General features: G+C 43.1%; 2 protein-coding genes across 2 annotated transcripts; both read right to left on the reverse strand.

Annotated features, from left to right (window-relative positions):
- Nucleotides 1-1,205: 1,205 nt before the first annotated feature.
- Nucleotides 1,206-2,159, reverse strand: LOC146341520 (olfactory receptor 6C65-like). The gene has a single exon (XM_084807511.1). The coding sequence runs from the start codon at nucleotides 2,157-2,159 to the stop codon at nucleotides 1,206-1,208; it is 954 nt and encodes a 317-aa protein (XP_084663637.1).
- Nucleotides 2,160-10,866: 8,707 nt separating this feature from the next.
- On the reverse strand, nucleotides 10,867-11,817 carry LOC146341521 (olfactory receptor 6M1-like). The gene has a single exon (XM_084807512.1). The coding sequence runs from the start codon at nucleotides 11,815-11,817 to the stop codon at nucleotides 10,867-10,869; it is 951 nt and encodes a 316-aa protein (XP_084663638.1).
- Nucleotides 11,818-15,374: the final 3,557 nt, after the last annotated feature.

The following is a 15,374-nucleotide window of genomic DNA, read 5'->3' on the forward strand; positions in this document are numbered from 1 at the left end:
TTCTGGGTTCTCTCTCATTGGTTCTGGTGGGAGGGAATTAATCGGCACCACCTCAAGGGCTGCCATAGATTTACTGCCAGTTTAGCACATGCTGAGGGAATTGGAAGGCTTTGGAGCCTGCAGATCTAAGTCTTCCCCCAAGCTTGCTCCAGCCCACGCACAGAATGCCCCATTTTGCCTCTACTGACATTGGAACTCACAGCTCAGTGAGGCAAGGGCCACAGAGGTTTATGCAGTTGCTGGGAGGGGTTCTTAGAGTAACACTCTGAAAAAATAGAGACACAGGCTAGGTATCCATGAAAATGGTGTCACAATTCTGGAGTGTTCCAATACAACAGTGAATTCATAAGACATATTTATTTAAAATCCTTATTCTTGTTTTTTTATTGCTTGATCCATCTATATATTTGCCTTGTTCAGAATCCACAGATTGTTCTTTCCTTGCTACTTCTAGCAGCAAGGGAAGAATGATCTGCATCAGGATTGCTACTGTGTGGATGCATACATGTGTGTATATGTGTGTGTCTGTGTGTATATGTGTGTGTGCATGTATGTGTTCACAAGCAGTCCTTGAACCCCAAGCCAGCATCACATGCAGCCCTTGTGGCCAAAAGTGTTTTGAATCCCTGCTTGAGATCCTCTTCTGATGAGCTTTTCTTCTTCAACAATTAAATTGTGCACATCATAGGGTCTCCTTAAAGGGCAGCTAATATTCTAAGAAACATGGGCTTGAATCCAAAGATTCCAAAGGTGCATGGGAAAGATTCCAAAGATTCATGGGAAGAGAGTTCCTCTTATGGAAGGGCACCTTCTGCTTATGAAATACCTCTTCTGTGAATGAAAGTTCTTCCTATTCACAGAATGAAGTTGTTGAATCCAAGTCATATGGCTTCAACAATTCCTTCCAATTTATTAGGGGCAACATTGCTAACTAATTACAAGTTAACGAGTCCCAGTGTTTTAGTGTGAATTATGAATCACTGAATAGCTAATGCTGAGATGTGATATTATTGCCAAGGGAATTCTGAATGTTAATAAAAACAAATGTAAATTTGTAAACAGGAGTATTAGCTGAAACAATTAAAGAGACATCCTTCCATTATTGGAGTCATTATTTAAGTATAAGGTATCTAATCAGGAAAAAGACATTTTGGTTTACATTTATTCCTGTCCTTTATTCCACTCTCTTGCTTTCTCTTTGAAAATCAATATCCCAGCTTTTGGTTACTCTTTGAGTAGGCTGCACACCTAATGCAAGCTGCCTTCACAGCATCTTTTACCTGCTGATTTCTCAAACTGAAGATAAATGGGCTCAGCACAGGTGTCAACACTGTATTGATCAAAGAAACCATCTTATTAACAGATGGGTTGCTGCCTGAAGGCCGTACGTACATGAAGATGCAACTGCCATAGCCAAGAATGACAATGATCAAGTGGGAGGAACAGGTAGAAAATGCCTTGTGTTTCCCAGTGGCAGATTGCATTTTGAGAATGGTTGTGATTATGTAAGTATAGGACAGCACAGTGAAAATTAAAGAGCTCAGAATAGTGGCTGAGGATGAGAAGAAACTCACCACTTCCACAAAGCTAGTATCAGAGCAAGCCAGTTTCATCAAGGCCAAGCTGTCACAGAAAAAGTGATCAATGCGATTGTCACGGCAGAAGGGAAGGCTTGCAACCAGGATGGTTGGGAGAATAGTAGCCAAAAAGCCAGTAGCACAAGATGCCATAACAAGCCACAGACAGAGCTGAGTACTCATAATTGATCCATAGCACAGTGGATTGCAAATGGCCACGTAACGATCATACGACATGACTGCTAAAAGGACAAACTCACTGCTTCCCAAGAAGAAGAAGAAATAGCACTGTGAAAGGCAAGCTGGATATGAAATGGATTTGAACCCTAGTAAAAAGCTTGACAGAACCTTTGGCACTACAGAGGTTGTAATCAGGATCTCTAAGCAGGAAAGATTCCATAAGAAGAAGTACATGGGTGTGTGTAGATGATGGTTGTTAGTGATGATGAAAATAATCATAATGTTTCCAGCTAAGGTGAGCAGATAGGTTGCAAGGAGGAAGAAACCCATGAGATCCTCCAGCTGATGTAGTTCTGGAAAACCAAGTAGGATGAAGTCTGTAATGATAGTTTGATTCTCCATTATGGTTTCAGAGATTCCTGGGAGAAGCAGAGAGATTGTGAAAATAATTAATAATGTAGCAGGGCGTAAAAAAGAAAGACACACAGAAGTGCATCTGATGACAGATCACACTCAATAAACCAGCAGATTCCTCAAATTTTGACTCAACATCAATACATTCATTTTGTTGTTGCTGTTGTTAAAGAATTTTTTTTAAAGAATGCCTTCATTTCCCCCATCATTTAAAAATAGATATTAATACATTTATTGATTCCTCTTTTTTCCAGAGGAGAAAGCTATAAAAAAGCAAACAGAAGCAAAGTGTAAAATCATTTTAAAAAATGAGAAATTAAAGATGAATTGATATAATGGGAGGATAAAGAAATGGTGGGAAACTGATAAACAGCTGACAAACATGAAAATTATACATATGGAAATAATGCTGTATAGTGAGAAAGCCTCCACAGGGATGCAAATGGCATCCCTGCATTAGCCATGATAGGCTATGTAAGTACATAGCCTATCACGGCCATTCGAAAGACGCGAATGGCGGCTGCAGATGCGACCGCCATTCGAGGAGCACCAGAACGGCCAACAAAGGTAGGCTCCATTATGGGCCCATTTGGGGGGGGGGGGGGCGGGCGGCTTTGTTCCGCCATGGATTTCGGGGGGGCGAATGCGCTGGCATTCGGCCTCACTGAGATCCGTGGTGGAATTCTCTGCCATGCCTAAGAAAAAGAGAGAAATACAGATAGGCAGACACTGTGGTTCAATATCCAGATAATATTAATTGCACTTCCACTGAGAACAGTGGACATTAAGTTGGTTGCAACACACTTCTTTCATCATTCACTCCTATATGGCTCTCTTAAGCCTACTGAGCCAATGGTTTGGAGAGGTGAAAGAGAAGGAAGACATGCTTTTTTGTAAGGATACGCACGTTTCAAGGGTACTACTGGCCCATGACAGTTGCTAACTGAAGCGAAGGGTCCCCTCCCACTAAAGCCAACAATTTCAAACGTCTTGCTGCACCATTCAGACACCAATTTCTGCCTTCATCTGACCACTCTTATCCAAACTTCATGGTGCCACCTGAAGCTGAACATGTCACTATGTTGTGTGGCAGGGCTGGCCCTATTTTGGAGCTTGTAAAAGTTTCTGTTCTGTTTAGTAAATTCAACATCCAAACCAACATGCACTGCTAATTTTTTTTAAAAAAATAATGCTGGCACTGTTCTTTGCAGCTGATGTGACACCAATATTTTGAACTGTCAAACTGAGAAGACAGCAGAACTTGTTTTAATATATACGAAGCAAGATGTGACTCACATGAATCATGTATTGTGTGTTGCTGTGGTCCTTTTACCATGAAATCTTCAGTCGAAGTCTCAGCTGCATTTCCAGCCCCCAGCTCCTAAAGAAACATAGAAGCCTACAGGGTGGGCAAAAATTTGAGGAATCTGTATTTGTCCAAATGTAGACTGATATCGCAGATTTGGATTCGATCATTTTGTGATCTCAGGTACTTCAGAGGACCCCAACAGAAATAGCTTTTATAGCATGCTTAGTGCATTCAGAACAGTTCACTGAGATATTATCCTTGGTGAACATATGAAAATTGACCTGCATCGTAGCTGTCATCTTCATATTCCTTCCAAAGGTAGTTTCATGTGATGGTAATCATTCTCCCTCTCTCATTCCTTCTCTCCTGACAACACACCAAACAACCCTTTAACTAAATACCTCCTTCCAGATGATTAAATAACATGTTCATATAAGACTATTCTCATGAGACACTCAGAAACTTTTCAGAGACTAAATAAACTACTGTAGAACACTGCACAATATGATATAATACTGTTCTGTTAAAATCAAAAGGATTTTAAGCGTGTCACTGGGCTAGGCTCCCAGGTTAAAATTACTACTGCTAATTATATCAATAGTATTAATATTGGTTTCTGCTACACCTAAGAACATAAGAAGAGCCATGCTATATCAGACCAAGGGTCCATCTAGTCCAGCATTCCGTTCACACAGTGTCCAACCAGCTGTCAACCAGGAACACACAAGCAGGACATGAGCACAACAGCACCCTCCCATCCATGTTCCCCAGCAACTGATGTACATAGGCTCACTGCCTCTGGTACCGGAGGTAGCACATAGCCATCAAGACTAGTAGCCATTGATAGCATTTTCCTCCAGGAATTTGTCCAACCCCCCTTTAAAGCCATCCAAATTGGTGGCCATCACTACATCTTGTGGTAGCGAATTCTATTGTTCAACTCTGTGCTGTGTGAAGATGAACTGCATTTTACCTGTCCTGAATCTCCCACCAATCAGCTTCATAGGATGATCCCGGGTTCTAGTACTTTGAGAGAGGGAGAAAAATGTCTCCCTTTCCACATTCTCCACACCATCCATAGTTTGTAGTATACACAATTTTGTATTATACCTTCCACATTATTATTATTTTTTACCCATTCAGAAATAAATTATGTCCACCTTTCGACAAATAGTAATCAAGGCACCTAGCAATGAATGACATATCATAAATATCAATGTACAAAATAGAAATAGCAGCCCAACTAAGAAATGTTGAATAAAAGAGCAGAGCCAATTTCAGCATTGTCCCACCAAAGCACACCACCACATTAAACCAGCTGGTAAACAAACAACACAAAAATAAACAACCAAAACCCATTGAAACAGGACAGATTTTGTCTGATGCATAAAAGATACAAAGGAAGGCAATGGATGAATCTCCCTCTGGAGGGAGCTACACAGATGGGGCATAGTAGGGATAGGTGAAAAATTTATATATTTGGGGAAAGTGTGCACAAAACTGTGTACTTTCAGACATGTGCACACAATGTGTACATTAATGCATATATTAGGAAAAATGTACACAAAAAGGTTCTGTACAGATTTTGAGAAAACAACAAGAACCCATACATCACAAGCTTGTGTAGAAATGGGATGGCTGTGTTTGTGCTGTCAATTCCAAGGACAGTACTACAGAAAAGGGGGGGGGAGCCTTCTCTCTCAGGTACCTGCCTTCCTAAACTCTGCACACAGGGGCAAGTAGTGATAGGCCTCCAATGAAGATCTCAACCGCCGAGATCTTTGTTTGTAAGGTAGCAAAGGAGTAATATAAAGTAGGGATGGAAGCAAAGGATTCCACAGCTGTGATCTGGGCTTGAAGTCAGAGTGCTGGTTAGAATGATAAATTCTGTACCTGTCCTGGGACTGACTATATTCTAGAATGTTCCAGTCTGTTCCAAAATTAACAACACACAAAAGAAGGGCTGGTGTCTTTCACGCCTAAATGTTTCTAGATAATGCTAGGCCTCATTTTACTCCCCTACCTGCAACATGCTGGAGGCCACCTTGGTGCATGTGCAGACTGGCTTAGCACAGCATAATGGGGCACCTCTGTGCATACCAACAATCCATTCTAGATACTGGCTGATGTGGAAGAAATCTTGGTTTCTTCTAAGGCTATCTAAAGCAGAACCAAGAGGTCCCACTCATCAATGTAGGAGCAGCAAAATGAATCAGGATCATTAATAGTTTTATAATGTGTCAAATGTTTTTAACCATTTTAAAACAGACATATCAGAGAGAGGGGGTGGGGGAGGGAGAATGTGTAGAACAGCCAGGATTAGTTTTCCATGTTACAAAACATAGGATTTTAATTCTTGTTATTTGCAGTATATCCCCACATAAATTAGATATGGGTCAAATGCGGTAGAGGTAATTTCTCAGATCATAACTGATTCTTTTCTTGTTTATAATTTGATCATCAGAGATATGAAAAAAGTGACCCAGTAAGCCAGCAAGAATCATACTCCCCTTCCATCATGACCACCACTGCCAAGTACCCCACTAGAATAATTGTAAATGGCATTATTACATAATACATAGGATCTGTTCTGTAATTAAGTTTATCTGTTTTGTATGTTTGTAATTCTGGTCTGTTACGTACTCTGGGCAGTGTGCATAAATACAAAATCACAATAAAATAGCACAAAATACAAGCTGCAGCAAGAGATAAAAACAATGTAGCACATAATAAAACAAAGTAAAGGCAACCTAAAAAATAAAACAGTTCAACGATCAGAAGTATCACTTTATTTGATGCATTTCATATGTGCATCTCTCACATAGTATAATTGGTTGCATCCTGTCTTTATCAACCTTAGATTCATTACTAACGTAAGTCCCACTGAGTTCAGCAGGCCTACTCTAAGCAAGAGTAAGTATTAAATCCAATACTACACTAGCATGATGGGATTTTCTCCCTCTCTCCTCCCCTCCCTCCCTGCAGTCCTCTGAGCTACCCAGGAATCTGCTCCAGAGTATTTCCCAGACCCTTGGATCACATTTTCAGGGTATGTATGGGATTTTGGAGGAAGGGAGAAATTCCCCCCTCCTGATTCCACTGATGGAACTGCTTCTAGAATGAAGCATTTGGATACAAATCTGAGTCTGGACCCAACTCAACTAACTTGAATAGTTTCATACCATAATCAACATTTCAGTCTGTGCTGGAAGACAATAATATCTAGGAGGAAGACAAGCAAATGATGTATATCTGAGATTGAGCTCAGTCTGTTCTACACACTATACAGCAATAAATGGTTTGTCATGGAATATATACTCAGCACAGAGCTACAACCAATCCTGGGGATGCATGTTTGTCCAAATATGTTATTGCATTGTTCATCTAGATCATGCATGGGCGACTTGTGGCCCTCCAGATGTTTTGCTCTACAGCTTCCATCAGCTCTAGCCAGCCAGCATAGCCAATAGTGAGGGGTTCTGTCCTAGGGATGTACGAAAGTCATTTACCTTTTTGACGGGGTGATTCACGGTGGGGGGGAGGCGCTCTGCACCTCCCCCCGAAATCCTAACCCAGACGGCTCCGCTCTGTGGAGATTCCGAGGAGTCGCCGGCCAGGGCCGCCCGCAGCCGGACATCTGGCCGCTGGGCAGCCTGCAGCCAAAACAAAAACAAAAACCCAGCATATGCAAATGGCGGCAGCTAGGGCGGCTGCCATTTGCGTTCCCTTTTTTTCGCGTTTTAGCCTACATAAATATTTACGTAAGCTATTACGGCGAAAAAAGGGAATGCAAATAGTGTAGTGGGTGCCATTTGCGTTCCCCTATTTTTTCTGCCGTAATAGCCTACGTAAATATTTACGTGGGCTAAAATGGCAAAAAAAAAAAAAAAAAAAAGGAATGCAAGTGGCGGCTGCCGTAGCCACCGCCATTTGCATCCGCTGTTTTTTTGTGGGGGGGTTGCCGTGATAAGCTACATAAATATTTACATAGCCTATCACGGCAAAATACAGGGACACAAATGGCGGCAGCTACGGCATGGACTGCCTCTGGCGATAGTGTGCTGCTAAGGTGAGCCTGAGAGGACAGGTGGAAACCACAATGGTGTCCAGGTGCGCTGCAATAGAAAGCAACAGTGAACGTTGCGTGTGCTGTCGCATTCGCTTAGGCTGGACCGCAGTGGTTCTGCCAAGCCCGGCTGGGGGGGGGATCCCAGAGGTGCGTTCAGCCACTTCCAGCCATGAAAGGATTGAAGCCAGGACTGAGCCCGCATCATCCTTGGGCTCAGCGTCATGCCTATGTTGTGGTCTTATGCGGGGAGTCGTGGGGCTCTCCCCTTCCCCTTACAGCCCCCCTCTCTCTTCTTTGGGGGCATGAAGGATGATGGATGGAAAGGGATGGGGCCCCTCAGAGGGGGAGGAGAACACTGAAGATGGGGCGGAGGTGAAAGCCTAAGTGGCCCGCAGGCCTAGGAAAGAAATAGGCAAAGGAGAGGCTCGGATTTGCCCCCTCTGGAGCCACTGAAGGGTGTCTCCCCACTAGCAAACAGGCCAGCCGCATCTGGAGGGGGGGCACAGGCAGTTGCCCTCCTCCTGGAACCCTCAACCTGAGGGCCAAAGGCCCAAAAAAACCAGCCCAGAGGTGTCTGGTTCGGAAAGGAGGGAGTTGAAAGGGCTTGAGCCCAAAGCCTGTGGGGCCAGGCACATGGCTTCCATGCCGTGGCGGTGTGCACACCCCACCGCCAGCAGCCGCGCCCGCCATGGCCAGAGGGCAAGCAGCCGGTGCCAGGGAAGGTGCAGGCCTCTCAGGTCACCCAGCGTGCCCAGCGCCGCAAGAAAGGCACAGCAAGCATCGGCTGCCACCGCCGCCAGGGACCAGCCGGAGCTGTTCACTGCTGGAGCTGGCTGCCACTGCAGTGGGAGGTATAGAAGGTGCAGCCGCAGAGAAGGTGCGGGTCACACAAAAGGTGCGGCGAGCACCAGCTGCCACCACCGCCAGGGAGCAGGAGGAGCTGGTCGCCTCTGGAGACGTCTGCTGCCACGGGGTAGAGAAGGTGTGGCCACAGAGAAGGTGCAGCCGCACAAAAAGCATGGAGAGAACCGGCCGCTGCCACCCCCAGGGACCAGCCGGAGCCGGCCACTGCCATGGGGTAGAGAAGGCATGGCCACACGAAAGGTGTGGTAAGTGCCCGCCACCGCCAGCAGGGACCAGCCGGAGCTGGCCACTGCCACAGCACAAGGGAAAGAAGGTGCAGCCGAACTAAAGGCACAGCAAGTGCCGGCTGCCGCCACCTCCACCGACAGGGACCAGCTGGAGCTGGTCGCTGCTGCTGTGGCGGCGTAAGGGAGCAAAGGTGCAGCTGCTGGAGTGAGTGCAGGCTCCCCTGCCAGCTCAGTGACCATCGGAGGCCACAAGGACAGTCAAGCCAAGGCCAAACGCCTCATCCGATGTGGCTAGAATCTGAGAGAATCCTTGTGGAGGGAGAGAAGAGGCGAGGTCGTGATCCGGATCTCTCTCACTCAGGACAGCCGCGAGAGCGAGAAAGTTTGTTTGGGAGGGGGTGCAGAGCTTGAGAGGGCTCTGCCGACCCCTCCCCTGCCTGGTGGTGCCATGGGGGGGGCACCCAATAGGCAGCAGCCACCTCTTCTCACTCCACCCACCCGTGACGCCCCCCCTTTTGCCTGACAAGCTGGCACCAGGGTTAGAGCATTTCTCAACTTTGGCTAAGTTGTGCTTTTGGTAATGAGTTGTAAAAGATTCATTTGCACCCCAGTGGAGGCTGGTGGCTCCAATTTCAGTGTGGCTGTGAATCCGCTCTGGGTTTCAGTCAGAACCAGTTAGAACTCTACAGAACCTACCCAAAGTGCTGGACACAATCCACAAAATTAGTTCAGCACTTTGGATAGCTTCATTAAAGTTCTGACTGGTACTGACTGAAACCCAGATCAGATGCACAACCCCACTGAAATCAGAGCCACCAGCCTCCTCTGATGTTGAGAATGTTTACACAAAAGAAACTGTCACTGAAATGAGTGGCATTGGCATATATGAGTAAACATGATCAGAACTGGGATATTCATTTAATTTGGGGTTCAGTTGGTATTCCAAAAATCCTCCTATTTTTGCTTGATACAAATTTTCCCTGTCTTTTTTTTTTTTTAATCATATGGTTGAACTATTTTTCCAGATTAGGGATGGCGTAGAATTCCACAAAGGACTCCAATGAGGCTGGATTCTAAGAATCCCCCCCCCCGAGTCCGTGGCAGAATGGACCACTCACCTCCACCACCCCGCGAAGTTCGTGCCGGCCTGATCCTACCTGCTGCCGGCCGGGTCTGGGTCCGTCCGCTGCTGTCCACTGCCATCCGCTGCCGGACTGCGGACGCAAATGGCGTCCAGCATAGCGGACACCATTTGCGTCCCTTCTCTTTGCCGTGATAGGCTATGTAAATCTTTACGTAGCCTATCACAGCAAAGAGCAGGGATGCAAATGGCGTCCGCTACACCCAATGCCATTTCCATCCACAGAATGGCAGCGGACGGAAGTCCGGCAGCGGATGGACCCAGCCGGTGGCTCTGCGGACTTGCTGTGGAGCGGAGCCGGCCGGGGAGGATTCCAGGGGGAGGAACGGATTGTATCCCCCCCCCACAGACCCCCTGAGGACTCAGGTGAGTGGGGTTCATACACCCCTATTCCAGATATCCTTTCTATCCATCACAAATACAATAAAATGTAAAATACTGAAATAGTTAAGAAAGTGAGACAAGGAAGGAATGATTTGGTTTTTTATGGTTAAAATTGTTTCTTTAACATTTTCTATGTTTAAGATTGATTTTAAATTAAATAGAATACACATGTTACAATTGATTAGAACTCTTCAGTTCATTGGGTATCTCCAGAGATACAAATTTTACAGAAATTTTAAAATAATATTTATTTATTTAATTAATTTATTTCATTTCTATACCACCCAGTAGCCGAAGCTCTCTGGGCAGTTCACAAAAATTAAAACCAAAAAGCACACAGTAAAACAATATAAAAATATATATAAAAAAAACATTAAAACCACAATATAACAATACAACCAGAATAAAACCAGAGTGAAACCTAGCAGCAATGCAGAAATTTAAAATACAGATTTTAAACAGCAAAGCTAAAGCTAAAATAAGAAAGAGAGAAAGGTGATATAGAACTGGAATGCCTTTAGTTATTCTGTAGTACTCTCAGTGCATAAGAAGCTCACTTCAGGGCTTGGACCAATTATTCTCAGCCAAGCAGTTGCACAAGGTTATTGTTAGAATTAAAGAGGGGAGTGTGCTTTTCATGATTAGCCACTTGGAGGAAAGGTAGGTGGGAAAGAATAAAAATAAATACACTTCAGCCAGTTTCAACCTGCTTGTTTTGTTATCCCTATGTACTTGTTAACAGAGTCCCTGAAAACCTCTTGGATTACCTGGTTTCTAAAGGTGAATATTATGGGGTTGAGCATGGGTGTCACTGCAGTGGTGGCCAGAGAAGCAATTTTGTTGAGATTCATAGAGTGAGCTTGGGAAGGCCTCACATAGATGAAGACAGAGGTGCCATAGCCAACGGTAATCACTGTGAAATGGGAGGCACACGTGGAGAAAGCCTTTTGCCTTCCTGTGGCAGAAGGGATCTGGAGAATGGTGCTTATAATGTAAAAGTAAGAGATTAGCGTCAGGAAAAGAGAACCCAGAATAATGGGAAGTGAGACAATGAAGTCAATAAATTCCACTAGACGGGTGTCTGCACAAGCTAAATGGAGTAAAGGGGCACTGTCACAGAAAAAATGATTGATCACATTTGGGCCACAGTAGGGCAAGCCCAGCTTCATCACGGTGGGAACAAGTATGGAAAAGAACCCACTCAACCAAGAGCCTACAACCAGATTAATACAAACCTTCCCACTCATGATGGTACTGTAACGAAGTGGACAACATATGGCTACATACCGATCATAAGACATCATAGCCAGTAGAACATATTCAGAGGTGCCAAACAAGAAATAGAAGTATGACTGTGTCAGACACCCATAGAAGGAGATGTTCTTCCTTTCCAGTAGGAAGTTCTGCATCATTTTTGGCACCACTGTCAGAGTCATAAGGATTTCAATGATAGACAAGTTGCAGAGGAAGAAATACATTGGCGATCGTAGGCGGTAATCAATAGATATTAGAGTTATGATGATGGTGTTCCCAATCATTGTTGCCACCAACATGATGAAGAACAACAGAAAGAGGAGGATCTCTATCTCCCAAGGGTTGGGGAATCCAATTAAGATGAATTCAGTCACATGTGTTGCATTCTTTCTTCTCATGTTTCTTCATGTTTACTCCAGTAACTAGATAAAGAGAAAGCATGTTGTTATAAATTAAAGTGAAATTGTAGTGCTATATCTCAGAGAAAGTATTATTGATACAGCCATTGCACCTCCCATGTTCCTGATCTATGTATGTGAGAAAGTTCTTCTGTTCATATTGATTTAATCCCTTTGATCCCAGAACCCTTTAAGTCCAATGCAAATCACTACACTACACTGGTTATAGTTAGTTCATACATCCAGCTGCCAGTCTTCAAAACCTGTTATACACATGTATGTACATTGCTTAATCACCCTACATTTGATTGCTATTTAGTGATGACTAGCAGCTGAATCTGTCAATTGAAAAAGATTGCATTGGAGGTGATGGTAGCTAGAACATTTGATATTTCAGTCTGTGCTATTATAACTGTGCTGACACATTCACACATGCAAGTTACACTTGAGTGCTGCGAATGTTAAGTGATGACGATATCTGTGTCAAGTTCAAACAGCCCCAAACCAGGTGTGCATAAAATCAAGGTTCATCTGTGAATCAGCCATCAATTTCTACCTGTGGTGCTTACTATTATTTTCCTATTTCTTGTGATATGGATAATATTATCTCCCTTATTTCAGGTGTCTTGAAAATAATTCATGCCCTCCTGTTTAAAAATGCAGTGAACATGATGGACATTTCTTTGTTCCAACATAAAGCATTGGGGGAATTCCTAGAGAGCAAGTGTTCATACACACATAGTTCCAAAGTTCTGTGTTGCCTCAACTTTACTTCACTCTTAACTGATGTATATGAAACAGTGTAAAACAGAATGACTGAACTAGAAGGGACCAATAGATCTTCTAATCTAGACCTTGTCCCAATGTATGCACATTCTGTAGTTTACTTTTACACTTGTATTTGTCAACATATAAGTTTTAATCGATCCTGGATTGTCTTGTGGTTACGGTTGTTTGCTTGAGATTGCTTGTTCGAAGTTGTTTTAGATATATGTTCTCTTCTGTATATTGTCTGTTCATGTACGTTTTATGTAAATGGCTTTAAATCTCTGTAGAATGTATTTTTAATATTTTTAGTCTTTGTAAACCTCCCAGAGAGCTTTGGCTATTGGAAGGTATAGAAATGTAATACATAATAATAACAATTAACAATAAATAATAATAATAATAAATAGTTTAGCATGGGGATACATTTCATATCTTGACTGTGAGGTTGTTAGGACAGGGATCTGCCTCTCTATACATTTTTTTTTCTGCTGTTAAGTACTACATACATTGGTGAAATACTGATAATAAACTTTTTACATTATGGGATAATGTGGATCTAACCAACTTAAAAAACACCCCCCATGCCTGCAGTCTTATATATATTTAACTGGAAATAAGTCCTGTAACACTCAATGGGACCTACTCCTGAGTAGACTTCTGCATAGGCTTACAGTAGGGTTTTGCTGTAAGTATTAGATTAACAATGCAATCCTATACATGTATACTCAAAACTAGTATGTTCACTGAGTTCAATGGGAGTTACTCCAAAGTAAGTCCATATAGGATTGCAGCTTAAGACACAGCTTTTAGAGAGTGCAGGGGTTCACAACATTTTGAAATCTTTGAAAACTATTAACATGCTCAGGATTCCTGCTTTTTGCTCCAGGGATCGAAATCTCTTGATTCAGATATATCCCTGACTTTCATTTCTAGGAGGTAGGGTTTTTATTTAACAACCTTGTGGTACTTCAGGAAGATGGGGCAGCTGCAGTTTCTGCCAACCTATGGCTTCTTCATATGGAACTTTTATCCTGCTATTGAGATTGGTTACTCATGGAAGTTTGTGGGTCCTTTAGATGATATTGTCATCCTCCAGGTCGTCTCCCACAGTAAATGACCCTTATCCCACTTTTTTAAAATATTGGAGATAATGAGCTATAAAATTACAGTGCTTGAGTTCCCACATGAAAAGAAGAAAACCCACAATAAGAGGAGCTAGATCAATGAAATGTATGGAAGACTCAGGGGAGGAAGTGCGTGTAAAGGACGTCCATCATGATGCTTCATTTAAAACGGAAGCAAAAAGCCCCATTTTAAATGCAGGATTTTAGGGTGGTGTAGAGATGCTCCTAATCTCTCCATCTCTGAGATCTACAGACATGTACATGTATTGACATCACACATACTCCAGAGCACCAATTGTCACCTCTTACATTTACTTGGAGGGAAAAACACATTGATGTCCAAATACATGCCATAGGACTGTAGGTTTAGCATACGCTTACAAAGTACCAAGTATGGATACCAAGGAGGATTTCTCAGTGCTTGAATGTGAACAAATATGAACATACAAATTAGTCTTTTACTGAGTTATCATTATCATTATCATGATCATTAGGTCATCTAGCCCAGTACAGTCTACTTAGACTAACAAGAATTCTCCAAGCCCAGTGGCAGAACTCTTTCACACATCATCTGACAGTTAGATGAGACATCTAAAATTGGAGATTCCAGAGATTTGATCTTAGACTGTTGCATAAAAACCATGAGTACTATCACATTGCTGTGGGCTCCTTCACACTGGGCTTTTATCCTGAGATTGAGATTGCTCCTTCACAGAAGTTTGCAGGCTTTTTACATGACGCAGTGACCCTGCCACCATGACCCTCCTGCAATAAATGCCCTTTGTTCCATTTTTAAATACATTGCAGATAATAAACTATCAAATTACCCTGTTGTGTCCCGCTTCAGTTTCCTCTGTCAAAAGAGTTAAAATGGGAAGAAGAGGAGTGAGATCAATGAAAGATAATGGAAGACTCAGGTAAGGGGAGAAGGAGGGGGGAAGGGGAGCACATGTAAAGGGAGTCAGTTGTGATCCTGCATTTAAAACGGAAGCAGAAAGCCCCATTTTAAAAGCAGGATTTTAGGCTGGTGTAGAAATGCCCTGTGTCTCCTCATATGTTAATATTAGAGGTGTGTACAAATGACCTCTCAAAATTCTCCACTCTATTTGTGGGCAGAGAAAGTAGGAGGAGAATTTCACCAAATTTCTCCAATGGGAGAAGAAATTATCCAACAATTTCTCACTGGTAGGGCTCACACTGGCAAGGGTCATAGCAGAGCATCTCTCTTTTTCCTAAGGGGTTTTGTTTTTTGTTTTGTGTGGCCACCAGGGGTGTGGGCTGAGGGATAAGAAAAAGAAACATCTCAGGATTTTTCTGAGAAAAATGTTGCCTGAGAAATTTTGGCTCAGCTGTAGTTGCCATTCTTCAGGGTTGAGCACTTTCCCCAGGACTTTCCAAATGTGAAATTTCTGAGTGGTGATTGGAGATAATCTCTAACAGAGGTGCAGAGAGATGACTGCACGATGAAAGACAGGACACTCGTACACACACCTCAGTCACCTCCTAAGTAAAGGAACCACAAGAACATTGAATGCAACCCATGAGAATTTCTCCAAAATCTCTTCTACTTTATTTTTCTTTTCAGAAGACATTTCTTTTTCTGTCAAATTGAATGAGACTGGTTGAAAATAATGTGGGAGAAAAATTCAGCATGGCACTAGTTAA

The sequence above is a fragment of the Heloderma suspectum genome, chromosome 6 (genome assembly GCF_057233095.1).
Source record: "Heloderma suspectum isolate Gila_16-S chromosome 6, 16-S_ref, whole genome shotgun sequence".
Classification (NCBI taxonomy): Eukaryota; Metazoa; Chordata; class Lepidosauria; order Squamata; family Helodermatidae; genus Heloderma; species Heloderma suspectum.

Coding starts and splice junctions, on each gene's coding strand:
- LOC146341520 (XM_084807511.1), bottom strand. CDS start 2,159: ATGGAGAATCAAACTATCATTACAGACTTCATCCTACTTGGTTTTCCA.
- LOC146341521 (XM_084807512.1), bottom strand. CDS start 11,817: ATGAGAAGAAAGAATGCAACACATGTGACTGAATTCATCTTAATTGGA.